This window comes from Peromyscus maniculatus, chromosome 5 (assembly GCF_049852395.1).
Source record: "Peromyscus maniculatus bairdii isolate BWxNUB_F1_BW_parent chromosome 5, HU_Pman_BW_mat_3.1, whole genome shotgun sequence".
NCBI classification, from domain to species: Eukaryota; Metazoa; Chordata; class Mammalia; order Rodentia; family Cricetidae; genus Peromyscus; species Peromyscus maniculatus.
In genome coordinates this window covers 43,772,701-43,784,795 of record NC_134856.1, presented here as the reverse complement: position 1 = coordinate 43,784,795, position 12,095 = coordinate 43,772,701, and the positions used below count along the sequence as shown (strand labels likewise).

At 51.7% G+C, this 12,095-nt stretch overlaps 1 protein-coding gene across 1 annotated transcript in view; it reads right to left on the bottom strand.

The window, feature by feature from the left end:
• Window positions 1-12,095, bottom strand: part of Vac14 (VAC14 component of PIKFYVE complex) — a 115,757-nt gene that overhangs the window by 40,050 nt on the left and 63,612 nt on the right. Inside the window, exon 13 of the mRNA XM_006974162.4 lies at window positions 10,543-10,699. Within this exon, the coding sequence (XP_006974224.2) occupies window positions 10,543-10,699 (157 nt within the window). The remainder of the gene's footprint in view (window positions 1-10,542; window positions 10,700-12,095) is intronic.

The window sequence follows — 12,095 nt, the reverse complement described above, 5'->3', positions numbered from 1 at the left end:
AAAGACATTAGGTGCAATTTCTCATGGTCAGCAAAGCTGGCAACCCCCCATGAGGCACAAGATAAATTCCTTTCCTAGTGTTGAGACAGCAAACACTAGCAAACAAGTGACTGGTTTGGATCCTCACCTAGCACTGGGATCCACTGGGTTAAGGTGCTCTTTAGGGTGTTATCTGAAAACCTGCAAAGCCCCGGCTGGCTGTGCAATACAAACAGCATTGCTCTTTCACATGCCTCAGCTGAAAGCATGCTCAGAGCCTCCTACCAGCTCTCCTCCGGCCTGCTGGGTTGTTCTGCTGTGGGCTAGTCACACACCCCACAGGATCCCCCTTCCTTTCTAATGCATGGTGACTCCGCCGTAGTGCTGGAAAGGGGTGACAAGGATGGTAGGATTTTTCAGTCTGCCCAAATGCACTATCAGGACATCTTTGTTAAAAACGGCATTGTTAGTCTCATCCTTGCCCCATAAAGTATGCCTTTCAAAGCATACCAAGTTTTCAGAATATTCTTTGCTGTACAGAAACCACCACTAGCTGTGGAGTACGTTAATTATCCCTCTATTGGAATCCTGTGTTACCTTTACTTCCCAGTCTCTCCTCCAGGCCCTGGAAACAAATCCTTATCTATACCCTTACCTATTCTGGGCATTTTGCATGAATGAATGGAACCCAATATGGCTTCTTTCATGCAGCATATATTCAAGGCTCATCCTGGTTGTGTAGATCCACTCTTTATTCATTTTTATGGCCAAACGATGATCATACTGCATTTGTTAATCCATCAAACGGTGAGCACTTGGTGGTTTCCACTGTGGCTATTATGAATAATGCTGCTGTAACCAGTCATGTTTACAGGTTCTGTATGGATAGTTTTTCCTTTCTCTTGGCTATATACCTAGGAATGAAACTGCTGGGTCACATGGAAACTGTTTGGGTCCTGAGGAATTGCCAGGCCATTTTCCATAGTGGCTACAAAGGAGACCCTCCCTTCTCTGTACCCTCTCCAGCACATGTTATTTGTCTTTCACTATAGCCATCCTAGTGGATGGGAAGTGGTGTTTCATTGTGGTTTGGATTTGTAGTTCTCTAGTGATAATGTTACTCATGTTTATGGTGCTTATGTCTATCTTTTCTGGAGAAACAGCTACTCAATTCCTTTGCCTTTTCCCTAAACTGAACTGTCCTTTTGTTATTAGAGTTCTTCATATACGTAGTTCTACCGGGTAGGTGGTTGATAAGCATTTTCTCCTATTCTGTGGGTCTCTCCTGACTTCTGCCAGGAAAGCACTCCACTACAAAGCTACATCCCTAGTCTACTTTCTTGACACTGTCCTCTGAAACAAAAAATATTTGTGCTGGGGACACAGCTCGATGGTAGAGTATTTGCCTACTGTGTTCAAGGCCATGGGTTCAATTTCCAGTATTTTAAAAAACAAAACAACTTTTGTGGTGCTACAGGCCTCATGCATACATGCCAGGGAGCTTCTATTACTGAGATAGACCACCAGTGCCACAAACCTTTAAATTTTGGTTAAGTCCAATATGCCATTTTCCCCTTTGGCTGCTCATGCTTTTGAAATAGTCGAGTAAGTAGGGCCACGCTAATTGAGGCAGCAGAGACTGTCAGTTTCTCAGCTGGCCTCTCTCTGGTCTAGAAGCCTCTCTTCCTGAAAGAGCAGGCAGGTACTGGCACAGGTAGACAGGATGTAGGGGTTCTTGGAAATCAAGCTTGGCTGTGGCAGCATACATGAGCCTCCAGGAATATTAGGCCAAGTGTATAAAAGAATGTACAAAACCACCGAGGGCATTACAAGTCTCCCAGAGGAGCTGTTGGTGACCAGTGGCTCCAGGGGCATTGAAACACCCCAGGGGTCCTTGTGTTTTCTCCTCATCTTTATAGGGAGTGGCTGGGAACTAGAAGACATTTTTTGTGTGCCAGCCCCCCAGCTGCAGATGCCTTAAAACCTGTCGCTCTCATTCCTTAGACTAACAGATCCCCCCTTTACCTCTAAACCTGCAGCCTTCAACCCCAAGACCTCTCTACATAACCCTCCACACTTCCTAATCCTGCTACCCTAAATCCCAAGACTCTTCTAGACAACATCCTCCATCTAAGACCCTTCTAGACAACCCTTTGGGAATCGCGCTGGGGAATCTTGAGTGAAAAGCCCAGTTTAAAGACATGCTCATTCAACTTTCTGCTGTTTGTAATGCGTTGTTCTAGGTCCATGCTGGGGACTGCCTGGCTGCCATGGTTCTAAGTGACTTTGGAATGGCAAAGTCTTGGCTCCCTGGCCTCGAGGGGCTGTTTGCAGAAACAAGTGTCACATTCTGACAGATCACGTACTCCAGGCCCAGCTGGGGCTGGTCTTAGAAGAAGTGGCTGGAGACACAGCTGTCGAGGCAGTCCCACTTCACCATCCTCACCCACAGGTGGTGCACTCAGTGATGGCTGTCACGGCCTGGCTATCCACCCAGCCCCAGGGACACGTGTACAGGAATCTAGGTAACTGTAAGCTTCTGGGGGGATATCTCTGCATTATCTGGCCCCTGTCTCCTTCCTGCTTCTCTATATGCACCCCTGGGCCATCTCATTTCCAGGCCTAAGGCTACCAGGCTTCAAAGTACTTAAAAGGACAAAGGAACCAATAAGGAGAGCAACCACAAATACACCCTCCTGGCTGTGACTATCTGGAAGCCCTAAGGAGCTGGGTGCTTTGGGAACACTGAAGTTCCCGCCTCACAGGGACAGGGGAAAGAAAGAAAGCACTGAGCATGGTACTCTGGCCTCAGTTTCTTCATCCATAGGTAAGTGCAGTAAGAGTCCCTAACAACTGAGACAACACATGTAATGTACTGGACAAGGCACACCACGAGTCTGTGCTCAATAAATGGGATGAGTGTGACATCAGCAAGTCTCCTGTCCTGGAGCACTGTGTGGGGAAGACTGTTCTCATTTCCTGCTGAATAGGCTGTAAACGCGGGAAGAATTAGGATCCGAAACAAATTCACAGAATTCTATTGGGATACTTCAGGAAAGAAGAGGTTATCTGTGTCCCGCCCCTTAGGTCAGATGACAGACTGGCCAAAGACCACAGGAGAGATGACTTGGGGTTACCCTGGACACATCTCTGCTCCTTTAGTAAGAGCTCTCACTGGTCCAAATGAACTTTCAGTGCCCAGGCTAAATGATGGTGGCCTTTAGTGGAGAGACAAAAAGCACATGGACAAGCGACTAGTTCTTACAGCAGTGTCCTCTGGGAAAACTGTGAGCTCAGTCCTTCAAGTGAGCCCATTGTTCAAGCACCACACACAAGAGAAAGCCCAGTATTCCGAGACTGGAGCCATGTACCTTTCCCAAGACTCAGCTGACAGGAGGCTCAGGTGTGGCCGTTTGGGGTGAGCTCCCCAGAACCCCAGACTGACTTGTGTTGAACGCGACCATCGGGAGCAAGGCCTCTGACCTTGGAACCCCCCTGCTAGGAAGACCCTGCACCCGTTGAGGGTTGGGCGTCCTGGGCGAGAAAGGGGAGCAGCCGGTGCTCACTGGTGTCAGGGCCAGGGTCTGCGAGAGCTCTCGCCACCACGGTTTCCCTTTTGCCGGACTCGCTGACCCCAGGAGCCTTCAGGTCTGCTGTCCTGTCAGACTGGGGACCAGCCTTTGTTCAGACCCCCACAGGCCGGACAGGCACGTCTGTGAATCCCAGCTAGCAGACCTGCCCATGCCATCACATCTCACCTGAAAAGTGAGTTTAGATCCAAGAGGTGCCACAGCCTGCTCGGCATTCCTTCCCTGCTGCCCGTCTGCAGCTTCTTGCTGTGAACTTCTCCCCATCCTAACAAGGTCTAAGAAGAGACCCCCCCTCTCCTGCCGCCTGAGCACCGATTTCCTCTAGGGACCTGCCACGCTGGCTCTTTCTGCTGCTGGGTCTTGAGTTCTCCTTGGAGCTCCCGCCATGCTGCTGCCCCCCTGCCTCTCTTGTTCGCTGTGTTTAAATAACGTCTAATACATTCCTCAGTCCCCAGCAATCTGACTCAGTGTCGTGAATCACCTGCCCCATCCCAAACTCAACAGTGCTTGGCCAGGGCTGTGGGGCTCGGGAGAGGAGGTGGAGAACAAACTCACTCCACGAGTGCGACTGCAGAGATTTCCGCCTCACTGCAGCCTGCACCTCCCAGGGGACAGCTCAACCGCCTCCACCGGCCTCTTCCGCCCACCTCCGGCTCTTGCTCATCTGGTCGTGCAGTCTGAAGTGGCTCTTGTCTCAAGACGGGCTGGTGCTGCACACGCCTGAGGATAGGTAGAGCTGGGCCTGGCTCGGCCTGATTTAGGGCATGCCCCCCAGATCTGCATCTGGACAGAGGTGTCCTAGCAGACTGTACTTAGCATTACCAACAGTGCAGTTTTGTAGGCCAACTCAAATGGTGGACAAGCTGCTTTGGCGGGAATTGGCAGGCCAGGAAGGAGAGGAGAGGGTTGTGTCGGCCTCTTCCTAAAGGGCTGAGAGGAGCAGGATCTCCATTTCCTGACCCAAAGAGGCCAGGGATGTGAGGGAGAGTGCAATCCTTCAAGCCACACAGATCTGCCTTGTATTTCTGGTTTGGGCAAGCAAGAAGTCTGTGGGGCTCTGGAAGGAAGCTCACGTGACTGACTGGCTGCTCCGGGGCAGACAGATGCTGTGGGGAGTCCTCTGTATACAAAGACAGGCCGGTGGGGTGGCGGCTGGGGAGCCAGCCCTGCAGATGCTGTTAAGTGAAACCTGATGTGGCGACATGAGAATCTGCAGAACGCCTCACAAACAACCTTCTCTGGGATGTTTTGGATTGAGTTTTGTGGCTATGACGTGAAGGAGCCTCACATGTCAGGATAAAAATAGCTCTGGCCTCAATACACAACCCAAGTTACAGTGCAACAGAACCAGATGCAAAAACATTAGCCACCCAGCTCAGACTCTACTTGCAAGGTTTCATTCTATACCTTCTTCCCTGCTGAGGTCAGGCCCAGGGATCTGGGCTGTCCAACTGAGTAGCTATTAGGATTTGCTGCCTTGAGGTAGGACAAGGGCCAGTGGCTACTGAGCGCACACCCAGGAGGCCAAAGGAACAGAGGAGCCCTGGACCCTGTTGCTGACTCAGCCAGACCATGGAGACAGTGAGCTGCTTTCTCATCTGGGACCATCTCAGAGAAAGGAGTGCAGTCCATTCTTGGCACACAAAGTGCTTTATGAAGCTAGGTGGTGGTGGCAGCACACACCTTTAATCCCAGCACTAGGGATGCCGAGGTAGGAGGATCTCTGTGAGTTCCAGGCCATCCTGGTCTATATAGGAAGCTCCAAGACAGTCAGGGCTATCTATATAGAGAAACCCTGACTCAAAACCAAACCAAACAATAACAACAACAACAACAACAACAAAAACGTACTTCATGGAAGGGAGTGACTGGGAAGCTGGTATGGGACAAAAGGGAGAATGGTGGGAAAGAGCAACTCCCCTAGAATTAAGTGGCTGGAAGGAAGGGAGGCCATGCTGGTGGGGTTTTTTTTATTTGTTTGTTGTTTGTTTTTTTGAGAGAGAGTTGTAGAAATGGAGGTAGCACTCACTCCATGGCTTCATGGACACACCACCACCCTGGTGACCTGATCCCGGAGGTAACCACCCAAGACAGGAGGCATTCCAGCTGTTTGGCTCACAGCACAAGACAAGATATTCAGCCACAGAGGGGCTTAGGAGTAATTCTCAGCTTTTAGGGGAGCAGTGGGGCCACACAGCCATGTGCTATCTGGAAGGGCTGCTACCGAAGCAAGGACTAGAGCCAAGGTCAGCACTAAGGGAGAGCTAGGACTGACAAGACCAACCAACAAGGAGTCTCAGTTGCAGCCCAAGGGGACACCTTCTCGGACAGTGGGACTGGGGAACTTCAGCTCACCCTTGGTGACCTGTACATGGCCATCCTTCATTTTAATCATCTCTAAAAAAAGAGCACTCATCCTTCCTGGTACCTGCTGCTAGGGATTCATACATGAATAAAGCCTAGCTCCTGTGGCCTGAGATCACGAGAACATACAAGACATTTGGTGATCCTGACAAAACCTGAGTCTAGAAACAGGGATGACCAGAGTGTTTGCATTTCTGATGACTCTGGGTTACCAAGGATTGGAACCTACACCTCCGCACCTTGGGGGCAGGAGGGGCCTTAGCTGGTCACAGCCAAGAGGGAACACAGGTCAGTTCCACCATCTACCCTGACAAGCGTGAGGAGCTCAAGGGGAGGCAGCCTTGCAGAGGGTCTCACCAGAACTGACCCGAGGGGTCCCGTGACCCTACGGACAGCTGTCAAGGCAGTTCCCCACAGCAGAGTGTGATCTTAGCCCTGCTATGGAGGAGCTTCCAAAGCCCCAGCACTCCAGCCCAGCTTAGAAGACGGGGAAGTGGTACCTGAGGCAGGAAGCCACTACAGGGCACAGGCTGCAGGTCTTTCTGCTACCTCAGGAGCTGAAAGGATACATAGGCTTGGAGGTTCAAAGAGCAATGGGCAAGGCTCTTAGGGGAGCTGTGACAGTCAACTGTGGTAGAGTAAGCAGAAGGAAGCAGGGCAGGAAAGGAGGTTCCTTCTATGCAGCCTGAGGCCAGAAGGGGGTCCCTGGAATCACTGTGAAGAAGAGAACTACTTGCCCGGGAACTGGCAGGTTGGAGCCAGAGCTGGGAACAGGCCACCCAGACCAGCTCTTAGACCGATAGCTAGGTTCCTACCGCTCCTCCCCTCAGGGGAAGGAAGCTTCCAAGGGTGGCAAAGATGGGATTCCCATGGTCCTCTGAGTGTTCCTGGGCCAGTACAGACGCCCGTCACACTCCTTAGTCAAGGGACCAAAGCATGCTCTCCTCTCCGAGTTGCTGGATGGAGCTGGGCTGATCCAGGTGAACAACCCTCTAAAGTGCTTAGCTCAGGGCCATGTTTCAGTAAGTGCATGCAATGATGGCTGCTACTGTGACCACTGTTACCACAGGGAGAAACGGCCTAGTTCCTGAAAGCCTACTGGGCTTCTTCCAGAACTTGTTTGTCTGGTGATAGGAAGACACCGCTGACATCTGGTCACAACAGCCTGGGCTGCAGGGGATGAAGTGGGATTGGAGCATTTCACCTCTGCCCCTTTCAGAGCTAGAGGTGGAGACTACCAGACCAGTGAGTCCTGCAGGGTATGTTGCCATGAATAGTTTTTAGTCATCAATGGAGTTGGGAACAGAATGCTTGCTGAGCATGGACAAAGTCATCCCTAGCTCCTCCCTAGTGGTGGTGCACACCTGTAATCCCAGCACCTGAGAGGTGGAGGCTGGATGATTTAAAAACCAAGTTTATCCCTGGTTACCTGATGAATTTAAAGCCAATCTGGGATACATGAGACTCTACTAAAAAGAGAGAGAGAGAGAGAGAGAGAGAGAGAGAGAGAGAGAGAGAGAGAGAGAGAGAAAGAAAAAAAAAAAAACAGAATGGCTCATGGCAAGCAGGGAGGTCATGGCAGACGACACTTAGCCTAGACTGCCACACTACTGCTGGCCATGGACCCTGAGGTCTGATACCTGCCTGATAGCAGGGCTGTCCAGGCCTTGGGGGAAAAAGATATGGATCTTGGGTCCTACTAATTGTTCTGTGGGTCAGGGCGGTCCCACAGAGGCCCGGTTATTGTCCCTTCTTTCCACAGCTTGGTAATACACTTGAAGGTTTCTGAGTCAGTTAGAGATGGCATATAATGACTGCGCCCCAGGAGCCCCACAGTGGGAGATAGTTTTCCTCCAAGGCCCTTGCCTAGCTCTCCTGCTGTTTTGGAGGTAGTTCTTTTCTGGTTAAGAACAAAGAGGTGGGACCCAGACCCGGGCCTCTGTGATGGGGTAGAGAGATGTTTGTGGTAGGTCATGTGAGAGGAAAAATCCCATGTGGGCAACTCTGTCGCCAGTGCCCTGGGAACCACTACCACAGTGCACTGAGGGCAACACAGCCCTCATCCGGGTGTGTGATGTCTCTCCCCCGTCACTGTGTGGGATCTGCACCATGTGAGTGTACAGATCTAATGTGAAGGAGGGGCACTGGCTTCCCTGCAGATGCCCTGACGCTGCCGTCTGAAGTTCCTGCATGGAGGGTGGAGTGATTTCCTCTTACAGGACACAACGCTGTAGTCTGATTCTCAGATCTGTGTCCTGGAGAGGTGGAGGACAGTGAACTCTACACAGGAAGAAGGGCTGGTCTTGCATCCTCTGTCCATGTGCACATATACACGGGTGCACAGAAAGAGACAGACCCCAGTGCATGCCCAGGAAGTAATTTGGGGAAGAGCAGCCAGCAGAGCAATGAGGACATTTCCTGCATGCTTTCTGACCTCAACACCACCCCACATATCTATGGCATCCACCATGGGCCTCCCAAGGCAGCTGAGCCAGGAGAGGGCAGAGGGCAAGCTGGCTTCCTGTATTCCTTTCTTACTGATTTGATCCTGACCTTCTAGAGTCATGAACACACTTGTAAACTCTGATGCCAGCTGTGGAGATGCAGATGTGAATGCATCTCCTGCACGGAGGGTCTCATAGACCCAAGTTCCATAAAGGGCTCAGGCTAACGTTTTGGCTCCTGGTATTGTGAGTCTGTGAAGGAAATCACAGTATTGGCTCTAGGCACTTCCTTGGGATTCTTCAAAGGACTGACTTTCCGCCCATCTGGGATGTTTTGTTGTTTTTCCTATGACTTCTGAGTGTCCCTGGCCGATGTGAGCCACTCTGATAGCCTCGGCAGACCAGGGTGAGAGCTCCCACTACTTCAGCCTCAGGGTCTGCACATTTTGGTGGGGAAAGGAGCTGAGATTCAGAGTGCTCTGCCATGTGAGTACCCTCAGCTCTTGTCTCTAAGCAGCAGCATGCTTTTGATACCCGACGGCCCCCAGGAACCTTGCAGGATCCCAACCCTAAAGTGGATGCCTAAAGTAGTTTCTTGGCTCACACCCTCAGGAGCAGGAACCCACATTTCAGCTATCAACTTCTCTGTGCCCAGAAGGAAGAGAAAACATGCTTATAGATGAAGTAAAAGACCACAGAGGGTCCTGGGAGCACTCAGTCTGCCCAAGGCTCATACAACCTTCTGCTGCTGCACCCTGAAGATGGAGAAGATGGTAGGGTGCTGTCTCCTAGGGAGGAAGAACCATTGCAGGGTTCCTTTCTTCTGGACTCTTCCCTGCCCCCTCCACCCCATCTAAGGAAAAGCCTTCTCTCCATCTCAGTGTAGCTCCTACTACCTGTTCTGCACACCATGCTTGATCTTTGCCATCCGTCCCCCAACTGGGGGGCTGGCCCCTATGTGCTGACTTGGAGACAGAGTAGAGAACGAACTCCTTTGCTGAGGGACAGGAGGTGGGAGCCACAGCAGGGGTCCTGGCATCAGGATATGGGAGCTGCTTCCTTGACCACAGCTGATGACTGCCCAGGGGAAACTGGTCTCCTGAGTGAGGAAGTGATGGCATCCTGGGGAAATGGGAGAGGAAGCCAGGCTGCTGCTAGAGTCCCTCACTCTCCACATCAGACACATGTGCTGCAGGAGAGCCGGAGCTGGGCTCCCATGTGCCTTCTGCTGCGGGGCTTTGGAGACCCAGAGCCTTCTTTGTCATGGAGGTGTCCTCAGAACACAGCCTGTGATGTGACTTGGCATGTCCAGGGCTGTACCAAGGCCCGTGGAGCCCTAAAAATACTCTGAAATCCTTAGACACTGGGCATGGCATCTGGCTTCTACTGGGGTGGGGCAGGTGTAATATGGGCCCAAGGCTAGGTGCCAGAATACCACTGAGCTGCAGGAGGGACAATGGCACTGAAAGTTTGTAAGTGTATGTGAAGCTAATGAGGTCCTTGTGTCTAGACGGCATGAGGGGTTCAAGGGACAAAGACCTGGCAAACATCCAAGACTCATTGGGTAATTTCCTACCAACCTGTGTCCTGGGGCCTTTTTAAGGACCATGTGGCTGAGGGAGGTGGTCTCTGCCTAGGAGAGGAGGAGCTAGGCAGTGTGGCCAGGGAGAAGAGCTACCTGCCACCCCAAAGGAACCCGAGGAACAAGCACCAGGAATGCCTTGGCTACCTTCACTTGCAAGGACAGCCCGGAAACAGCCTGTTTGCATTATCCTGTCTCTTGCCTGGGCTGCCTGCCATGCTGAGAGCTATTCTGAGCTTTGGTGAGGAGGAAATGGCTGCCTAGCCTTTTTCCACCTGTGAGACCCAAGATTGAAGGTCCTGGCTGGTTGCCAGCCCGTGGAGAAATTGCCTCAGAGGGTTTTGTGCTTCGTCAGTGGTTCAAAGGCATCAAAAGCGCTGAAGATGAGGGAAAGGGTTGAGGGTCTCTGGGGACTACTGGAGTGAGAGTCAGGAGGGCTGTCTCTTTTGTGGTAGAGGACCATGGGTAGGCAATCTACTGACCCTCATACACGGCAGAAGAGCAGCTTATGAGTGACCTCCTGGGACAAGTTAAGATCCAGTGCTAGCATTTCTCAGGACAGAGCCCTCAGGGAAATACTTACTGGGAGCGGTTAGCATGTTGGCTCTGCCGGAGGTGTGCACCTGAAGCTCCGAGTGGCTGACTCGGAAGTCAGGGCCATCAGGTGCGCCTGGGTCATCCGTTTGGCCTGCAGGGGAGGAAGCAATTTCTGCCAACACCTCCAGATCCTTCAAGACAACCTGGGGAGACAAGCGGAGGATGAAGGACAAACTCCCTACTGTGAGCTGAGCTGATGTAGCAGAGGTGACATCAGAGATAAGGAGTGTCTTGTAGGGCAGGGAGGGGCCAGCAGGCCAAGTGCTGCTCGCCTATTGCCGTGAAAGGGCTTGGGCAAATGTTGTGAAGGCATGGATTAAGAGGCCACTGAGGGTGATGCCTAGGAAAGGAAGCTCATCAGTGTGGTATTGTGTTCCCAAAAATATCGTGCATGCTAATAAACTTATCTGGGGTCAGAGACAGAGCAGTCACAATATTAAACATAGAGGATAGGCAGTGGTAGCACACGCCTTTAATCCTAGCATTCCAGAGGCAGAAATCCATGTGTTCAAGGATACAGCCAAGCCTGGTGACTCACGCCTTTAATCCCAGGGAGTGGTGGTAGAAAGCAGAAAGGTATATAAGGCGTGGAGACCAGAAACTAGAAGCATTTGACTGGTTAAGCATTTGGCTGGTTAAGCTTTCAGGCTTCTAGCAGCAGTTCAGCTGAGAGCCATTGGGATGAGGACACAGATGCATCCAGTCTGAGGAAACAAGACCAGCTGAGAAGTTGGCCAGGTGAGGTTAGCTGTGGCTTGTTCTGTCTCTCTGATCTTCCAGCGTTCACCCCAATAACTGGCCTCAGGTTTGATTTTAATAAGAACTTTGAAGATTCCTGCTACACATCAGACTGGAGAATCTTCTTCCTGCAGCCCTCCTCTTTGATTCTGAACAAGGACTGGAGGGGGCTCCTTGAGAGGCAGGTCCTGGGCATCAGGATGAACCATACACAGAATGTATCTCATGGCCTCTGTATTGTATGAGGCCTGGTCCTGCCCTTCCTTGTCCGAGAACAGATGTCACTGCTCACAGAGGTGAGCACCAGGCCACACAGAACCCAAAGGCTCCTCTACACTTGGGGTGTGATTTTGGTTTCCAGTGCTAAAAGGCTTTCTAACATCCAGACAGGCATGTCTCCCAAGTGTTCCCACTCAGTTCTGGATGGGGGCAAGGCCTCTTCAGCTGCCTACCTGCCTACTGAACTCTTCCAGGGAGAGGCAGAATACAAGTGCAAGTTATGCTAGGCCATGTGACCCTCTTTCCCCTAGGGCTGCCTCTGAAGTGCCCATAGCCCCGGAACTGCATCATTTCACTTGGCACCAGAGCTGCAGGACGGCAGAGTCCATCCCATTGTGGCATTATACAGTGGGGACATGCCCCGCTGGGGATGCATCACCATGGATGCATGCCCCTTGTATAAGTGTCATCAGTCCCAAGCCCTGTGTTCTACACCCCCCACATGGAGCTTCTCCCACCGCAGGCCTGCCAGCTCTACCTGCTCCCTACTCATCAGTTCTTAGGAAGGCCTGCCTCAGCCTC